The 17,860-nt window shown below is 29.6% G+C and overlaps 3 protein-coding genes across 4 annotated transcripts in view; 2 read left to right on the forward strand and 1 right to left on the reverse strand.

Annotated features, from left to right (window-relative positions):
- Nucleotides 1-6,977, forward strand: part of LOC113790035 (aquaporin-9-like) — a 68,922-nt gene extending 61,945 nt beyond the window's left edge. The window contains exons 2-5 of one of the 2 annotated variants that reach the window (XM_075823689.1): nucleotides 5,810-5,916; nucleotides 5,989-6,442; nucleotides 6,504-6,654; nucleotides 6,721-6,977. In XM_075823689.1, the coding sequence (XP_075679804.1) occupies nucleotides 5,842-5,916; nucleotides 5,989-6,442; nucleotides 6,504-6,654; nucleotides 6,721-6,913 (873 nt within the window). In that variant the 5' untranslated portion in view covers nucleotides 5,810-5,841 and the 3' untranslated portion in view covers nucleotides 6,914-6,977. Of the gene's footprint in view, nucleotides 1-5,732; nucleotides 5,917-5,988; nucleotides 6,443-6,503; nucleotides 6,655-6,720 lie in introns of those variants that run through there. The other variant, XM_027339645.2, reaches the window with a different exon arrangement.
- Nucleotides 6,978-7,306: 329 nt separating this feature from the next.
- On the forward strand, nucleotides 7,307-16,933 carry kon (chondroitin sulfate proteoglycan 4-like protein). Its single transcript, XM_075823685.1, is given in 9 exon segments — nucleotides 7,307-7,939; nucleotides 8,558-8,724; nucleotides 8,805-11,650; nucleotides 11,716-12,319; nucleotides 12,321-12,611; nucleotides 12,671-12,761; nucleotides 12,823-14,706; nucleotides 14,769-15,636; nucleotides 15,707-16,933. Coding segments are annotated over 9 exon segments (8,109 nt in total). The 5' UTR covers nucleotides 7,307-7,791; the 3' UTR covers nucleotides 16,917-16,933.
- fh (frataxin) lies at nucleotides 16,929-17,770 on the reverse strand. Its single transcript, XM_027339648.2, has 3 exons — nucleotides 17,427-17,770; nucleotides 17,270-17,364; nucleotides 16,929-17,218 (listed from the first exon to the last, which is right to left on the reverse strand). The coding sequence occupies exons 1-3, from the start codon at nucleotides 17,691-17,693 to the stop codon at nucleotides 17,107-17,109; spliced, it is 474 nt and encodes a 157-aa protein (XP_027195449.2). The 5' UTR covers nucleotides 17,694-17,770; the 3' UTR covers nucleotides 16,929-17,106.
- Between the last annotated feature and the right edge of the window lie 90 nt (nucleotides 17,771-17,860).

A 17,860-nucleotide genomic window follows, 5' to 3' on the forward strand; every position in this document is an offset into this window, starting at 1 on the left:
CACGGGTGAGAGTGAATAATGTTGATGAATGATTTGTATGTTAAGATTGAAAAAAAATTTTTGTTTCTTCTTCTTTAAATTAAATGAATAGGCAACAATTTGCCGACATACACGTTCTCTCTCTATGTGTGTGTATGTAGAGAATGTTGAAAAAGAACATGATGTTTGATGATGATGATGATGATCACTTCTTTGAACCATCAAAGTGATCATCATCAACAACATTTGTGACCATTGCCGATAGATAGGTAACATGAAACAAAAACCAGAACTTTTTTTTTGTTTTACGTAGCAGTCAGAAAAGTGAAAAAAATATACAGCTGGTTTTGAATTTTATTTTTCAGTTGAATTCGACAGAATTCAATAATGATTTTAGCTAAAATAAATGATAATGATGATGCACATGCAAACAAACACGGATTCAGAGTGATTTCGAAACCAATGAAACAACAGAAAAAATAAATTGTTTCAATTTCAAAAATCAAATTGAATTCTGAATCAAAAAAACATTTTTCCTGATGATGTTTATCATTTGGAAAATCAACAACAAACACACTTGAAAAATCATATCATTTTTGTTTTGGAAAGATTAATTAACACACACACCACCACCATTATCATCATCATCACCATTATCATTATCATCATTATTAATCGTGTAAACAAAAACAACATTTAATTAGTATGAAACCATAAGAAAAAAAAATCTCGATTTTCTTTCACCCTAGACCCTGTTTATGAAAAACAAACTGACTACCCTGACTAGTGATCTATGATCATCCTGTTGTTGATGGTCATGACATGTTTAACAGAAAAAAAAACGAAAATCATGTTTCTTATTTAACCACTAAAAATGGATGTTTTCTTTTCATAGCCGCCATAATTTTTTTTTTGGTTATAATTAACGTTATTATTATCATCATCATTATCACCTTTCGAATCATCAAGTTTTTTTTATTTAGAATGGAAGAAAAATTAATTAAAAACCAAATCAAATACAGGAATCATCCGAAACCAAGAAAAAAATCAAATAATCAACAACAATAAAAAAAACACAGAAAAGAAAATCGTGAACAACAATATTTTTCACACTTGTTGGTTTGCTATGTTGTCACAACCAATTCGAACTAAAAATTCAAACAAACAAAAAACAAATTTCGTGATTTACATTGGAAAAATTGAATCGAAAAAAATTGAATTTTATTTTTTTGTTAGTTATTTCATTTTCTTTGTCACACAATTATTCACAATATGGTGTGTGTGAGAATAAATAAAGTAATTTCCATTGAATGAAGAGAATCAATCAATCGACTTTTGTTGTTGTTGTTGATGGGGATATACACGAATTCGATTCGATTAATGTTTTATTTTGGATGATCATCATGATGAAAGTCAAGTTCAATTCCATTGTGTGATTTATAGATTCGGATACAAAAATTGGTGAAATGATGATGATCATCATCAATAACTCTATCCATCTATCTATTTTTGATCTATTCAATTCGATGAAAGCAAAAAATGAAGAAATTATTATTATTCAATGGTTGATGTGTTTGTGAGAAGAGTGAGGGGTGGAACAAAATGATGAAAAATGATTCACACGATCATTATGTTTTTCCATTCAAATTGATGGTCATCTTAGTATTGATGTTTTCGGCTTTTTTTCTCATCATCATCATCATCATCGACCACATTTAGCTACATTTTAGATTGATTCAGATAGGGAGATATGAAAAATTGTTAAACACCCAACAGCAAATAAACAACAACAAAAACATACCGAACGCATGAATTAAACAAATTTTTTTTTTGTTTGTTTGTCAAATTACCAAATTTTAGGTCCTTGAATTATAATCGAGATGTAGTGGAGTCGGGAGAGGGGAAAAAATCTCATCAGACAAGATGATAATGGTAGTAGTGGGCACCCCTGTAGATTAAGGAATGTATCTTTGGTCATCTTGTTTCCATTAAAAATATTCTCTTTATTTGAAAAATTTGATTAACCAAAAAAAACAAAAAATTTTTGTTCTGGATTTTTGTTTTGTTTTGTTTTCCACCGAAAGTCTAAAAGATAGACTGCGTGGCGTGGTTTTTTTTCTTTTCTTAATAATGTATGCCGCATGCCGAGCACAAAAAATTTTATTTGGAATACACCTATACTCAATAAGCTCTGGCCCGGTCAAGCCAGGTAAATCAGCTACCCACCTATCCCCCTTTTTCATCTAAATCAAATCTAATTGTGTGTGTATGTGAATGGTCAACTCAATTAACATTGTTTTCTTCGTTTTTTTTGAAGAAAAAAGAATTTTTTCTTTCATTTTTTTGGTTCAGGTAATATACTCTCTTTGTTGTTGCTGGGCCAGGTAATCGAATCACTTTAAGATCGAAACACTACACAAAAACACCAATCAAATAAATGATTTGGCTATTTGACTTTTGACACCTTTTTTGTTGTTGTTGATCAGTTTTTGCAGAAAAAAAAATTTAACAAATAAAAAAACAACAACAAAAAAAACCGCCATTGAAAAATAAGTGAAAAAAAAATATTTGAGAAACCCAGGATATCACAAACAACAAACCATTGTGATTGATTGCCAATTGATCGATTCGATCTGAAATTCATGATCAGAATTCAGAAAAAAATAAAAAATCAATGGACAATGGTCAACAGTGTGTGTTTAAGTGAGTGAATAAAAGAAATGTATACATTTTTCATTTTACCTGGCCAATTTAATTACATATTTAAATTGTGTTCAGGTAAAAAAAACTTGAAATTTTTCAAAACTTTGGATACAAAGTTTTTCAATTTTTATTTGTTTGCGGCATAAAGTCAGTGTGCAAATAGCTCGCCAAAAAAAAGGATTGGCCTGTGTGCGTTAAACAACCAAACTTGAATCAAAAAAAAACCTAAAGTAAACAACAATTCGAACGAACGAAAAGAATCAATTCAAAACAATTTTAAATTGAAATTTTTATTTTGTTCACAAACAAACAAAATAAAAATTCGTTATTCAAACAATAAATGTCACCAAATAACAAAAACAACAACAATAATAAAAAAAACGTCGACAATAATCAAATAAACCGGACAGACTAACTGACGCCTCAATTGTTTCGTTTGTTTATTTGTCAAACAAACAATTGGTTAATCTTGTTATAATGTGCCAGACTTGAAACTTGAATTTTTATTTATTGAAACAATTTCGGGCGTCGCTTTCATTGAAAAATCATTTCGTTCTTCTCACCGTTTCGAAAGAATTTCTTTTTACCAAAAAATTCTTTGATCTTTTTTCATCATCATCATCAATTCATTTCTGATTGAATGAATGAATGAATATAGGCAAAAAACAACGAAAAACAGCAAAGAAAAATTTCAAAGATTGATGGTCGTATTTGATATTTTAATAATAGGCTTTTGGCCAAAACAGCATCATTCACAAACAAGAAAACACACACACACATCCTTCTCATCATCAATGAATTGGATTTCTATGATGATGTGATTACACATAGAGATCCCCAACCAACCAACCAAAAAAAATGATTAGCATATTAATGTAAATGTTTGACGCGGCGGTACAAGAAGAAGAAAAAGTGAAAAAACAAAAACACGAAAAAATGATGATGAAAAATGCTTTTGGTTGATTGTCGATCAATTCTTTTTTTTTGCAATTTTCATTCATTTGATTTGATTTTTGGTTGTTACAAGATGCTAAAATCAATCATCATCATCATCGGATTGATTGAAGAAAAATCGGTTTCTTTTTCTTCCACGCTTATCCCGTCGGTTGTTGTTGTTGATCATCAAATAATCAATTCTTCCGACCGATTCGGACTAACTTTTTGACAATTACTACGACGACGTTTTAATTAATTTCCAATTTGCCGCCAAATTTAATTCCCGACAAAAAAAAACTATTACTCCTCCTTTTTTTTGTGTTTTGTTTTATTTCGGGCAACTTACAAAAATATTTATATTTATGTTTTTAGTTTTCGATCAACATCAGTTATGTAATAATCTTGTCTTAAAAAAACAAGATTTGCTTCTCATCATTCATGTGATAACTGATTTTTTGTTTTCTTCAAGCGGAACCAAAATTTAATCAAAACAAAAAAGATGCGTAGGCAAACATCATCAGCGAGAAAAAAAAACATTGTCAAAATGTTTATCCATTGGATGGTTGGTTGTGATCGGTAAATAGTTAAGATGTTTGGCTTCCATTTTCCAAAAAAATCGGTTATACTGATTGGTTGGTTATGTAATCGAAATCAAGAAAAAAAACATGACATCAACTGACAAGCCATCACTGAGCTAAAATAATGGAAAAAAACAGTGGTGGTGGTGATAAACATGTCAAATAAGATGTTATGTAATGTCAGTAACAAAAACTTTGACGAAGTGTTAACGAAGTTTATGATGATGATGATGATGATGTTAAAGGTTAATTTTCGAAAGAATCATGCTTTTCCACAACAACCAACAAACCGAAAAATGATGATGAAATTTTGATCAATTTTCCTGATTGCAAATCGATGTAATTGACTTTCTCATCATCATCATTATTATCAAGAATTTTGTTCAATTGCAATTCCGAAACAATTCAATTTTCAAACTATAATATAAAGAAACTGCTAAATCTTTATTTATAGTGGCAAATGATGATGATGGCCAACACCGATCCGATGTCAAATGATCCGTGACAATTTCGAGGTTTGATTAGCCAGAGAATGTTGAATGAGTTTTTGTTGTTGTTTGGAAATCAATATTTTCTTTTTCTTTTGTCAATTTCTTTGCTTTATTGTTATTTCGATGATGATGATGATCCGAAGATGAATTGTAAATTGAATTGACAATATTGTAAAAGCTGAATCGAGAAAATGTATTGAATCGATATCGATGAATTCATCATCAACAAACAATAAAGATCAATCAAAAATTCATTCGAATATCGAATTGCTTTTCTTTCTTCTTTGTTCAAAAACAAATTTTTTTTTGTTATTTCTTTGAATTCGATTCGCCGTTATCATCATCATCATCGACAAACAATTAATTGCATGTTTCACCATGAAATAAGTTTTTTCTTTTTGTTCGAATTCATATTACCCATTATATGATGATCATCATCATTATCAATGAATAGAATGAATTGAAAAAAAGGATTTTTTTTCACTTAAAATTGACAAAAGAAAAAAAAATATTGTCTTGTCTTGTCGATGACATTATTATTATCAAACCATTTTTTTTGTTGTGTTTGAAGAATTGGGTTTCTTCTTCTTTTATTCAAATTGAACAATGTGAATATTACTTTGTTGAATGCGAAAATCACTGTGATGTTTCTTTCCATAGTTCACATTTCTATTGTGTGATCATTGTCATTATATCTAAGGTCTGTGACAAAAAATTTTCTTCTTTTAATGGATTTTTTGTTGAATATATAGGAAATCCATACTCATATTTAATGTGACAGAAAACTTTATTGGATAATGTAATGATCATCATCAATAATCTTTTTTTTTCTTTTTATTTTGATGTAAAAAAAAATCCATTTTTCAACCATTTTCTGTTTTCAAATTTTCAACTTCTTTCGCTGTACAGCCATCTGGTGGTAGAAATTGAAAATTCAAAAATTTCAAAAAAAATGATAAAAATATTTAATCCCTTAATGATAATGGTTAAGGTGATTAAATTGCAATTAATTTGTCATTTTTGTTTGAGGGATTAGAATGATTTGATCTGTCATTTGAAAATTGGATCATTTGTTTTTTGGCTATCGATCAGATCGAAAGTTTTTTGTTTTTCATAAAAGAAAAGTTAAATTGAGAACAACAAATAATAATAAAATGGTGTCATTACGAGTACAGAATCTAAAAGTTCGTCAATTTATGGCCGAATTTTTTGGCACCATGATTCTTGTGGTTTGTTTGTTTATTCAATTGAATTCATTCATTTCAAATCAACATTTTCCATTATTTTCTCTCCCGTTATAGTGTTTAGGATGTTCAGCCAATGCAACCATTCGATTCAATATGATCGATAATCCAACCGGAAACAATGGAATATCCATGATTATTGCACCTATGGCATGGAGTTTAGCATTAACAGTAGCAATTTATGTATCCGGTGGTATTAGCGGTGGTCATTTAAATCCAGCCATCACTTTAGGTTTAGCATCAATTGGTAAATTTAATTGGTCAAATGTTATTAGATATTTTTGTGCACAATATTTTGGTGCATTCATTGGTTCAACATTAACATTTATTGTTTATCGTGAAAGTTTTTTCAATGAAAAATTTGTCAATTCAACAATCGGTGTTTTTGGTACGGAAATGATTCCGGAAATAACCACTGGTACAGCATTGGTTGATCAAATTGTTGCTACTGCTTTTTTTCTTCTTATTATTTGTGCTATTATTGATGAGAAAAATATGGCCGTACCTAAAGGTTTGTATCATTGAATCAGCATTATAATTGATTGTATTAATCAATTCTTCCAAAAAACAAGCATTTCTACCAATTGCAATCGGTTTTGCTAATCTTGGCGTAATACTTTTTTCATTTGGTTATAATTGTGGTGGTCCATTGAATCCAGCACGAGATTTGGCTCCCAGAATATTTTCCGCGATTGCTTTACATGATGCATCGGATGTTTTTCGGTAATTTTTTTATCCGAAATTTTTTCTTTAAAAAAATTCTAGCTTTTTTTCCTTTTTTTTTGTTAGAACAAATTATTTTTGGGTACCAGTTGCTGGTTGTCATGTTGGCGCTATTATTGGATGTTGGCTTTACAAATTAACCATTGAAAATCATTGGCCCGATGAACATTCATCATCATATGATTTTAATGATTCTGATGGACCAATCGAAATGAATAGTAACAGTAATTGCACTGTACGTGTTACACGCGAAAATTAAATTGAATTGAAAACATTTTGACATACAGAAAAAAATCAATAATAAACATCCGTTATATATGTTATTTAGATTACAAAACCATTTTCATTTCATTTTTTTCTTCCATATGGATCCAAAAGATCAGTTGGATTTGATGGGAAAGAACAGCCGAATATTTGATCACTGCCATCACAACAATTTTCATATATGAACAAAAAGGAAGTAGTGGCTGCTGGATGGAGAGTCAAAACAAACATCAGAAAAGCATCCATGTTCTTTAGCATCATTCGAAGTGGTCGAAAGTGATGAAAATCTTTTCAATGTGTAGTGAATATTCTCTTGTTCACATTTGTTTTGAAAAAAGTTCAAAGTGATTCTGTTATCATCACCAAATACATTGACATAATAAACGCGCGCATTTAACTTACTTATTTTTCGGGTTGATTGAAATGAAATAATAATAATAATATAACAAATTCATGCATTTCGATGCATGCCCGATACAAAAAAAAACATCTCAACCCACAAAGGATTGTTGTTTCTGTTTGCTGGATGTTTGCTTGTTTGTTATTGGAATTCATGTTTCTCCAATTCAATTCTATTATTTGTCTAAGATGACAAAAAAATCATCAGATTAAACATCCTATTGTCGAGATTTTGTAATATGTTTTGTTATGGTTGTTGCACATTTTTTAATTGCAAATGATAACCCATTCATCAACTGTTTGTGTGCGTTTGCGAGCAGAATTTTATTCATCTGACATCATTGTATTTTTAGTATTTCTTTTAAAAATCATAATATGATCATTTCATTTTGATTCGAAACATCATCAGTGAATTTTCTCAAAGTTTTCAATCTTTGTCTTCTTTTGTTTTCAAAAATTCATTCAGACGATAATATGAACCATAATAGGTGGTCATTGATTTATGATCACCACAATCACCATTACCACCACCACCGCCATCAATACTATCTTCATATTGGATTTTCCCTATTAAAACTATGGCTAATATTCGCATCATTTACATTGGTGGTTATCGATTCTGGTAAGTTATTTATTGAAAAAAATCGATTTTTTTTTGAATTTTCACACAAAAACAAACTAAAGCGAATGAACTCTACCATACACTTTCAAGTACGGTAGTGAAAAATTTAACATTTCCAACAAATTTTGTCATTTTTGTTTTTGGCTAAAAATAGAGTGAAAACCAAAAAAAAAAAATGTCAAATACCCATGTGTGTGTGTAGTTTTTGAATATTGCTTAGCTGTTTTTTTTTTTGATGTGAATCATCAATTTAACAGGGCATCATCATCATCATCATTATGGAATGAAGGGATCCTTGTCATTATGATGATGTCTATGCACTTAGTTACACACACACAAAGAGAAATGTGTGACATCTCAATAAAAATACTAGCAATCTTCACTTTCACTGATGCGAGATACTATAATTAAACATAGAGTCTAAGCTAAGGATTTAAATACTTTTTTTTAATGTTTATAGCAGTAGTTTTCACTAACTAAAAAATGACATCCATTAGTCAATTAATCAATTATAATAAATATCATCTGTCAAAAAAAAATTCTCATTCTCTTTGTTCTTTATTTACTGATTAATGATTGAATACAATACGGAATGGATTAAACAACATCATTTTTTAGCATCATTTTATGGTCAAAGCTATTTGAAGATACCATCTTTCCCTTTAAATAATAATCAAACAAAAATTCAATTAGAATTTCGTACACATCAATCCGATGCATTCATTTTTCTTGCTGCCGGTTCATCGGATTATTGCCTTCTGTATCTTGAACGTGGACAACTAGCTGTAAGTTTTTTTCGTAATAGGATTTTAACTTTATATAAAATTCCCATTACAAATGACATTTTGTTTTCTATTCTGGTCAGGTGAAAATTAATTTCGGTTTAGGTGAAACTTTTCTCAAATCCAATGATGATGATTATTATGATTCAAAACCATTAAACGATTTGGAATGGCATCATGTTCATTTAGAACGTATCGATAGAAAATTATTATTAAAAATTGATTCAACAAGAATCTATTCAAAACAAATTCAAGGTTTTCATCGTGAAAATGGATTAAAAATTCAATATGGAATTTATCTAGGAAGTTCACATGGTTTAAAAAGTCTTTATTTAGGTGATATTCATCCATTACGTGGATGTTTAGATTATGTTTATTTTAATGAACAAAATTTATTCAATTTGTTTATCGTCAATGGACAACAACAACAACAACAACGACAAGTTATTAATCATGAAGTCGATCTAGATCAAAAATGTGATGAACAATTTAGTCCTTCAAACATTATTATCAATAATGATGATGATTCAGATAATAAAAACGAAACTCAAGTAACCATTTCATTTGTACATCATCAAAATAGTTATGTTTTATTACCCGGTTTGTTTGGTAATTCAGTTACAGATAGCAAAGTACAACCAAGTCGAACAACAAATCTATCCGTCCAATTTGATTTGAAAACAACATCAACAAATGCAATGATTCTATTTATATCTGGAACGAATACATATAGAAAAGAATTTTTTGCAATAGAAATTATTCGTAAACGATTAAAAGTTTCCATAAACGATGGAAATGATGAATGCAAATTACATTCAAACATTATTTTGGCTGATAGTCAATGGCATCATGTAGAAATACTATTGATTGACAATGGTCAATTGATGGCCACTATCGATGGACAACGAGAATCATCATCAAAAACAAAAACAAAAACATGGCAATTATTTCGATCAAAACTTTCAAATGAATTATATTTAGGTGGTCTTATTGTTGAACGACAATCATTAGCTGTCAATTTAGGTCTAGAATCAACATTGATTACATCAAATGTATCATTGAAAGGATGTATAAGAAATTTTCGTATAAATTCCCATTGGATAAATATTATTCGTGATGCAATTGTAACTCGGAAAATTCTAGCTGGTAATAATTGTCAATGGGAATTTTTATGTCATGATGATGATGATCCCGACAAAAGACCATGCATAGATCGGGCTAAATGTAGCCATGAACAATTTGATCTAATCAAATGTTCATGTCAAAATCATCATAATCATCATTATCGACATTGGCCAACAAATCAGCAAAAATCTTCAACAATTAGCAATAATTTACCACCACCATCATCATGTGTTCGAAAAAATTTTAAACATAAATCAATAATTATCGAATCAATCAATGATAATGATCAACAAGATTCCGATCGGATTCAGCCATTAAATTCAATGTTATGTGATAAAAATTCTGGTGAAATTTCAGTCAACGAAGGAACTATAACCGAAATTAATTCTGCATTATTAACCATATTGACCGATGCTAATATACTATCACCATCATCTGATAATGATCGAATATTTGATGTAGTTATAGCCAAAAAACCCGATTACGGATCAATCAATCTTGATCAATTAATAATCGATTCGAATGTATTACGTACACAACCAATACGTTATACGCATATTATATCGGGTAAAATGCGTGATTCAATGTCATTAGAATTGGTTCGAAGACAATCAAAAACATTCGATATTGTTGAATGTGATCGTTATCTAATCAGAATTTTATTCAAAATTGTTTCAACAACAGCACAACAACAACAGAATGATGTTGCCGTCAATGATCTTGTTCATCGAATTCATTTGAAAATTCTAGCAAACAATCGTTTTCCATTAACATCATCAATGTTCAAGTTGAAAGATATTCTTGTAAAAGGAAAAAATAAGAAAAAAGATGATCATCATCCACAATTCAAAATAATCGATTGTAATCCAAATGATCATGGATATTTTGCTCAACAAAACAAGAATTTACCGATAAAAATTGAAAATTTTACCGAAAATGCCGTACGAAATGGAAGCATATTTTTTGTGCATGAAGAAAAAAATGTTTCATTATCATCAACATCGGTGAAATGTATGATCAGTCATCGAGAAAAAGAACGATTCGAACTAACATTCAAACCATATAATTTGGCCGATAATGATGTAATCAACACAGGTCTTCTTATGGCTCATCATACTCATGCTTTGATAACCATTTCAAATCTTAGCCTAATCACCAATGATATTCTTGAACAACAAGATAAAAATCTTGGACAACTTATCCGTTATGAAATAGATCAGGAACCAAAATTCGGCGTTGTACAAAAACTTCGATCATTACCAAATAATTGGATGAATGTTACACAATTTACACAACGACAGCTGGATCGTGGTAAAATACGATATTTACATATTGCTGTTGATGATTTGTTACATTTACCAGAATCCGATCGAATCGATATACAAATCATGTTTCAAAAACAACTGATTCGTCGAATTAGATTTGCAATCAATTTTGTTTCACATTTAGAACTGGAATCATATGGAACAAATATTTATAATTTTAGTCGTAATGAAAAAGAATTTATCATTACAAGTACAGAACTTTCGTATCAAACACAGCCAATTTTAAGCGATCCAGAATCAATTCGTTATCGATTACGATCAGTGCCTTCATATGGTACCCTTTATTCATTAGCTACTACAGATGTATGGCAAAGGAAACTACGTTTTGATTCACAATTCAGCCAAAATGATTTGAATGAACGAAAAATTTTTTATGTTCGTAATAATTCATTTGTTAATATTGATTCACTACGGGATTTAATCGATTCATTCAGTTATGATGTTAATGTTTCGAATTCGACAAAAACTTCAACATTTTAGTAAGTATATTAATCGATTTCATAGATAAACATTCAATCTAATTTTGTTTTTTGCCCGAAAAAAGCATTCATTTTGATAATTCATTGGAAAACTATGTTCTAATCAATCGAAAATTGACCGTATTGGAAGGCGATCGATCGGTGATTGATGAAAATCATCTCTATCTTCGATCTACTGAATCATCATCATCGGCTAAAAATGATGTTCAATTCGATATAATTAAACAGCCGATGTTTGGTCGAATTGAAATTGAAAACGCTGATAACACGGTGGAGATTAATCCATTGAGAATTTCACAACGTTTAATTCAACAACGAAAAGTTTACTATGTTCATGATGATTCGGAAAATAATATTGATTTTTTTGATTTTTTTATCGAAAATTTTACCAATAATGGTCGTATTAATGCAAAATTTTCTATTGAAATCCTAATGAAAAATGATAATCCACCACAACGAAAATGTTCACAACGTTTGAATATAATTCGTAATACTGAACGTTTACTAACCAATCGTGATATCTGTTATGTTGATTTAGACCTCAATACATGGCCATCAAATATTTTATTCACAAAAATCTATTCCACTATTGGTTCATTTCATTTTCTTAATAATTCAATGGCACAATCATTTACACAACAAGATTTAAATGATGGCCAGCTAAAATTCTCGTCATAATGGAAATTTAGATTCGGGTAAAGCAATTTTTTCCATTACCGATGGCCATTTTAACCTGTTGGCTGAATCATTGGAAATTCGTGCATCCGATCCGTATATCGAAATAATAAATAATACCGGTGCAGTGGTTAAATATGGTGATACTTGCCTGATAACATCACAAAATCTTTCAATTGAAACAAATCTTCCAGATATGAATGAAATTTTCATCAAATTATTGACCGAACCACATTATGGACAAATATTGATTAATGAAAAATCTACCAATCATTTTACACTTCAGGTAAGTTAATTGAATTAATTTTCTTTCAAAAAAAAGTTAATTTGATTTTTTCTCTCAAGGAATTACAAGATGGTTTAGTTGAATATGAAAGTACTGTTTTCGAAGATGAAACAATACCGTTTAGCCGTAATGATTCATTTGAATTTCGAGGTAAAGTTGACAAGAAAAATATTTCATTTCATTTTCTTTATTTTTTATCTTTGTTTTTCAGTTTTCAGTAATGATCATGATTATAAAGATTTGGTGACCAAATCTCAAGAATTTATCATTCGAATTTATCCACAAAATTATTTTCATTTAGATATTATCAACAAACAGAACATAACAATGTTGGAAGATAGTCAGGTTCTAATTGATTCAAAAACATTGTCGGTAAAACATTCAGAATTATCGGAAGATCGTATTGTTTATACTGTTGTACAGCCACCAAAATCTGGTGTAATAAAAAAATTAACCAAATTCAAAGAACCTATACAAAATGAACAAATGGCCATTGTTTTTACACAACAAGACATTATTGATGGTCAAATTTTTTATCAAAATATTCAATCAAAATATAGTGGAAATTATACCGCCAACGAATCGGAAATATTCAATGATCGATTCCATGATTCATTCAGCCTAGAAGCTGGTGATGATATATTTCGCATGGCTCATTTTACCCTGCATATTGAACTGATACCCAAATTCATTACATTACGAACAGAAAATCTAACAGTTTCGGAAGGTAATTCCATCATTCTAACTCGAACAATAATCAATATAACACATCCATATTATATGAGATATGTTGATGAATTTGTTGTGATTGAAGAACCAAAATATGGAACAATATCATCAATAGGCATTGATAATGTACGATTATCGATAAAATCATTTACAGGTGAACAATTAGATTCCGGTCGAATATATTATCAACATGATAGTTCGGAATATGAAAGTGATTGGTTTACATTAGTTGCACGTGCTAATTCGATTGAAAAAGAAAGTTTACCGGCAACAATTCATATCCAAGTAACATCAATCAATGATGAAGCACCAGTATTGCAAACAATCAAACCAATTAATGGTCAATTACAACAAAAAATTCCGATAACAAATCAATCATTATTAGCAATCGATGCTGATTCTAAAGCCAATGAAATTGTCTATCTGATTTCGATGCCCATCAATGGTTATCTGATCGATATCGATACCAATCGAACAATCGATAAATTTACACAAGCTGATTTGGATATGGGTCGAATTTTTTTCATTCATGTTGGCTCGGCTAATGGTAGTTTTAGATTTCATTTGACTGATGGAAAAAATTATGGTTCATCAAATGTGCTTCGAATTTTGGTTCGAACCAGACAACAGATTATGATCGATACAAATCAAAAGATGCTTATAACACCTGGATCACAGCAATCAATAACAAATCGTCATCTACAGGTTAGCTCAAGTGATCCAGATGTTGATAATGATGTTGAACGAGAATTTATTTATCGAATAATCAAAGCACCAACTTATGGTCGTATTATTTTGGAAGGTTTTAGCCAGGATGAAGAAGAGATCAATAATTTTACACAACAACAAATCAATGAAAATCTTGTTCTTTATGATCAAAATGTTCCTATTATTGAACCGATTGTTTTGGATCGAATCATATTCAATATTGAATCATCGGAAATGCCACCATTGAAAAGTGTACATTTTATTATTGAAATTGCAATGGAAAATATGCGTGATATAATGAAAAGCAATGTTGATGCATTGATTCCAATCAAATCGTTGACCGTTGTGGAAGGTAAATTTAAAGCATTAAGTTTCGAAGAATTAAATCTAAATGAATTTGTTGGCCGTCTAAAATATGATGAGAATCGTGTTTTATTGAAAATCATTCGACAACCATTACATGGTATCATTTTACGTAATGGATTAATATTGGATAATTTTGCATTGTTTCCAATAGCAGCCATACGAAATCAATCAATAATTTATATGCATGATGATAGTAATAGCTATACAGATTCGGTTATTTTTGCCATATTTACTAATGATAATTTTATTATGTCATTTATGAATCTAACTTTACCGATCAAAATAATTCCCGGTAAGTTTTGAAAACTTGTGAAATTTTTGTTTAATTTTCATTCATTTGCCTCCCCAAAATAGTGAATGATGAATATCCGATTGTTGTGAATCGTAGTCCGAGGATGAATGTAAAAATTGGATCCAAAACATTAATAACACGTTCCATTCTTCATACACGTGATAACGATGGTAATGATACGAATATTATTTATATTTTGGCCGGTAATAATGTTTGGCAAAAAGATGGATTTTTTACACATCGAAATTATATTCAAGAAGTTGCTATACGTATGTTTACACAACAGGATATCAATGATGAACAAATTGAATTTGTTCATCGTGGTTCATTACCCGCACAATTGATTTATTGGTTTCGTGTTAAAGATGAAATTGGAATTGAATGTCCAATGATCGAACCACCTGCCGAAATAAATTATCAATATTTACAATCATCATCATTGCAGAATATGAATGAAGAACATTGCACACCATATTATCCATTAACCATAACGGTCATTCAATTTGTAATCGAATTAGCGAATAAAACCGATATTCATCTGAAACAATGTTCAAGAAAAGCTCCAATCACTCGGTCTAATTTGGCTGTAAAAATTGATGATGATGAAACAGATTTAGATCCAAAACAAATTGTTTATCAAGTAAAAAAAGGACCATTCTTTGGACATTTATTGGTGGAAAATAAACGTAGTCTACATTTCAATCAACAACAAATCAATGATAATCAAGTTTTCTACATACAGGAAAATATGTTCAATGATGGTGGTGAAGATTCATTTGTCGTTGATATTTTTCAGCGAAATAATGAAAAAATTCATAGTAATATTAACATACCAATTATTGTTGCTGCATTGGTAAAAGCACGTAAACCATTTGTAGCTGCATTTCCCGGGCTAAAATCATTGATCAATATTGATCACGTTGATGCAAGGTAATTTGAATCAATTTTTTTATCGGAATTCACACAAAAATCTAATCCTAATTTTCTGTTTTTCCAACAGTGAATTGTCAAGCGAAACAAAATCCAATCCAACGTTTAAAATTATTGAACAACCAAGATATGGATCATTAAGTTTGCTTAGTTTTGGGCAATCATCATCTCATGATATTGTCCATGAATTCACTCAAGATGATATCATTAAGAATCGTATTGTATACGAAGCATTTGCTAATGTAGAAATCATTTATCCAATGAATGAAATAATTACTGATCGAATTCGATATGAACTTCGAGCATTGAATGTTCAAACAGCACAAGGTGTACTTGTTATCAATATATTCAATAATCATTCTGATAGTAATGATTTAATGAATCAATTTCTAATGAAAAATAATTATCTTAGCTATTTAGGAATGACAACAATGTTTAAAGAACAATTTTTTCTACTACTATTCTTTTTCATTCTTTTCCTTGTACTTTTGATACCTGTTTTGATGATCATTATTCGTTCATTATGTTTTGCATCAACCAAATCTAAATCAACAAAATGTTCAAATTCTAATAATAATGATTATGTGACGCAAACATTATCACCAACAACAACGGTACCGCAACCGCCGCCGCCAACGACAACAACAACACAAACAGATCATTCCAGTACAATAACGCATTCATCATCATCATATTGTTCACGACCAAATCTAGATTCATCCACTAGTCATTATTCATCGAATGCAACATTTAATAATGATCATTCGATCATACGAAATGATCATAATGATGTTATTGGGTCCAAATCATCACCATTCAATCATGATTTTGATCAAACAATTAATTTACAGTTATTGAAAAGAGATGGCCACAAAAAATATGGCCATGATGAAATAATGTCACCCTTACCACCACCATCATTATATTTTATTAATGATCATCATAATTATGATAGTCCAACAAGAAATAATCGTTGTTGGAACAACAACAACAAACAAATCAATGATACAGATGAAGATGTATTAGATGATGGTGGTGAATCACAAAGTGATGATACAATAGATATTGCCAATATCCATAATGATAATTTTTTTCCATCAAAAAATCAAAAATCTTTACAACATTTAACCTGTTCATATTCACCTCCATTTCCATTCGGTAGTAATGAAAATGATGATTATCAAAATGATCGAATCATTACGACGACGACAACAACAACAATGACCAATCGTAATGAATTTGATAGTAATTTGAATAATAAAAATCAATATTGGATTTAATTTTCATAAAAAAAATTGTTATTTCATTGTTTTTGTGATAATAATAAATAAATAAATAACCTATATCTCTAATAACATTTACATAATAATAAATCAATTTTGTTGAAAAAAAATTTACAATATGATTTTTTGAATAATACAACGCTATAGCCGACAATTGAAGATTACAATCAAGTTCAAAGTCTCTAAATTAGTTTCCATTGAATAATTGTTTCATTTCATTTTGAAGTAATTGTTGTATAGTTTGACCATCATGTCGATATATCCATTCACCATCGATATAATCATAACGTTTTGGGCCACTATTTAAAAAATGATTAAATAATTTTTCATTCATTATCTATTCAATTTACCTGATTGGTGATGATAGCCAAATTTGTCGATTTGGTGTTTGTCTATTGATCACATAAACACCTTTTGAACCTAAAGATACGGTTAGTACATCATTCTACAAAATTAAAACATTCGAAAATTGATTATCAAAAAAAACTTGACAAAAATTTCACTCACATTAAAAGTAATATCACAATTTTTATCATCAATTTGTTCGAAAAATTGTTCAAAATGATCATTTAGATTATCCAATGTTTTATTCACTAATTCTTCATAGGTTTTTTCATCTAATTCTTTTGACGACGATGAGGAAAACAAACGAAGAAAACTTGTATCATTATTATGGTAAAAAGGAGTTATTACGGTACGATTTTTATTGTTGTTAACACTAATATAAAATATTCTGAATAAAGATTTAAATTCAGATCTCATGATCGAAATCATTTTACAAACTGGTGACAACAGGTGTAAAAAAATCGACAAAAAACAAAAATAAACAAACCAAAAACCGAATTGAAAAATGATATATCACTTTGTACGCGTATACCTCATTTAATTACGGTACCACAGAAAAGAAAAAAAAACATGCACGCATCCAGCGCCACATTTTT

Source organism: Dermatophagoides pteronyssinus, unplaced genomic scaffold, assembly GCF_027571235.1.
Source record: "Dermatophagoides pteronyssinus isolate colony J.1.1.1.1 unplaced genomic scaffold, Derpt_VIB-CSIC_2022.12 sq0034, whole genome shotgun sequence".
NCBI classification, from domain to species: Eukaryota; Metazoa; Arthropoda; class Arachnida; order Sarcoptiformes; family Pyroglyphidae; genus Dermatophagoides; species Dermatophagoides pteronyssinus.

Coding starts and splice junctions, on each gene's coding strand:
- fh (XM_027339648.2), bottom strand. CDS start 17,693: ATGATTTCGATCATGAGATCTGAATTTAAATCTTTATTCAGAATATTT. Junction 17,365..17,426: donor ATTGTGATATTACTTTTAAT/GTGAGTGAAATT, acceptor TTAATTTTGTAG/AATGATGTACTAACCGTATC. Junction 17,219..17,269: donor TGGCTATCATCACCAATCAG/GTAAATTGAATA, acceptor TTTTTTAAATAG/TGGCCCAAAACGTTATGATT.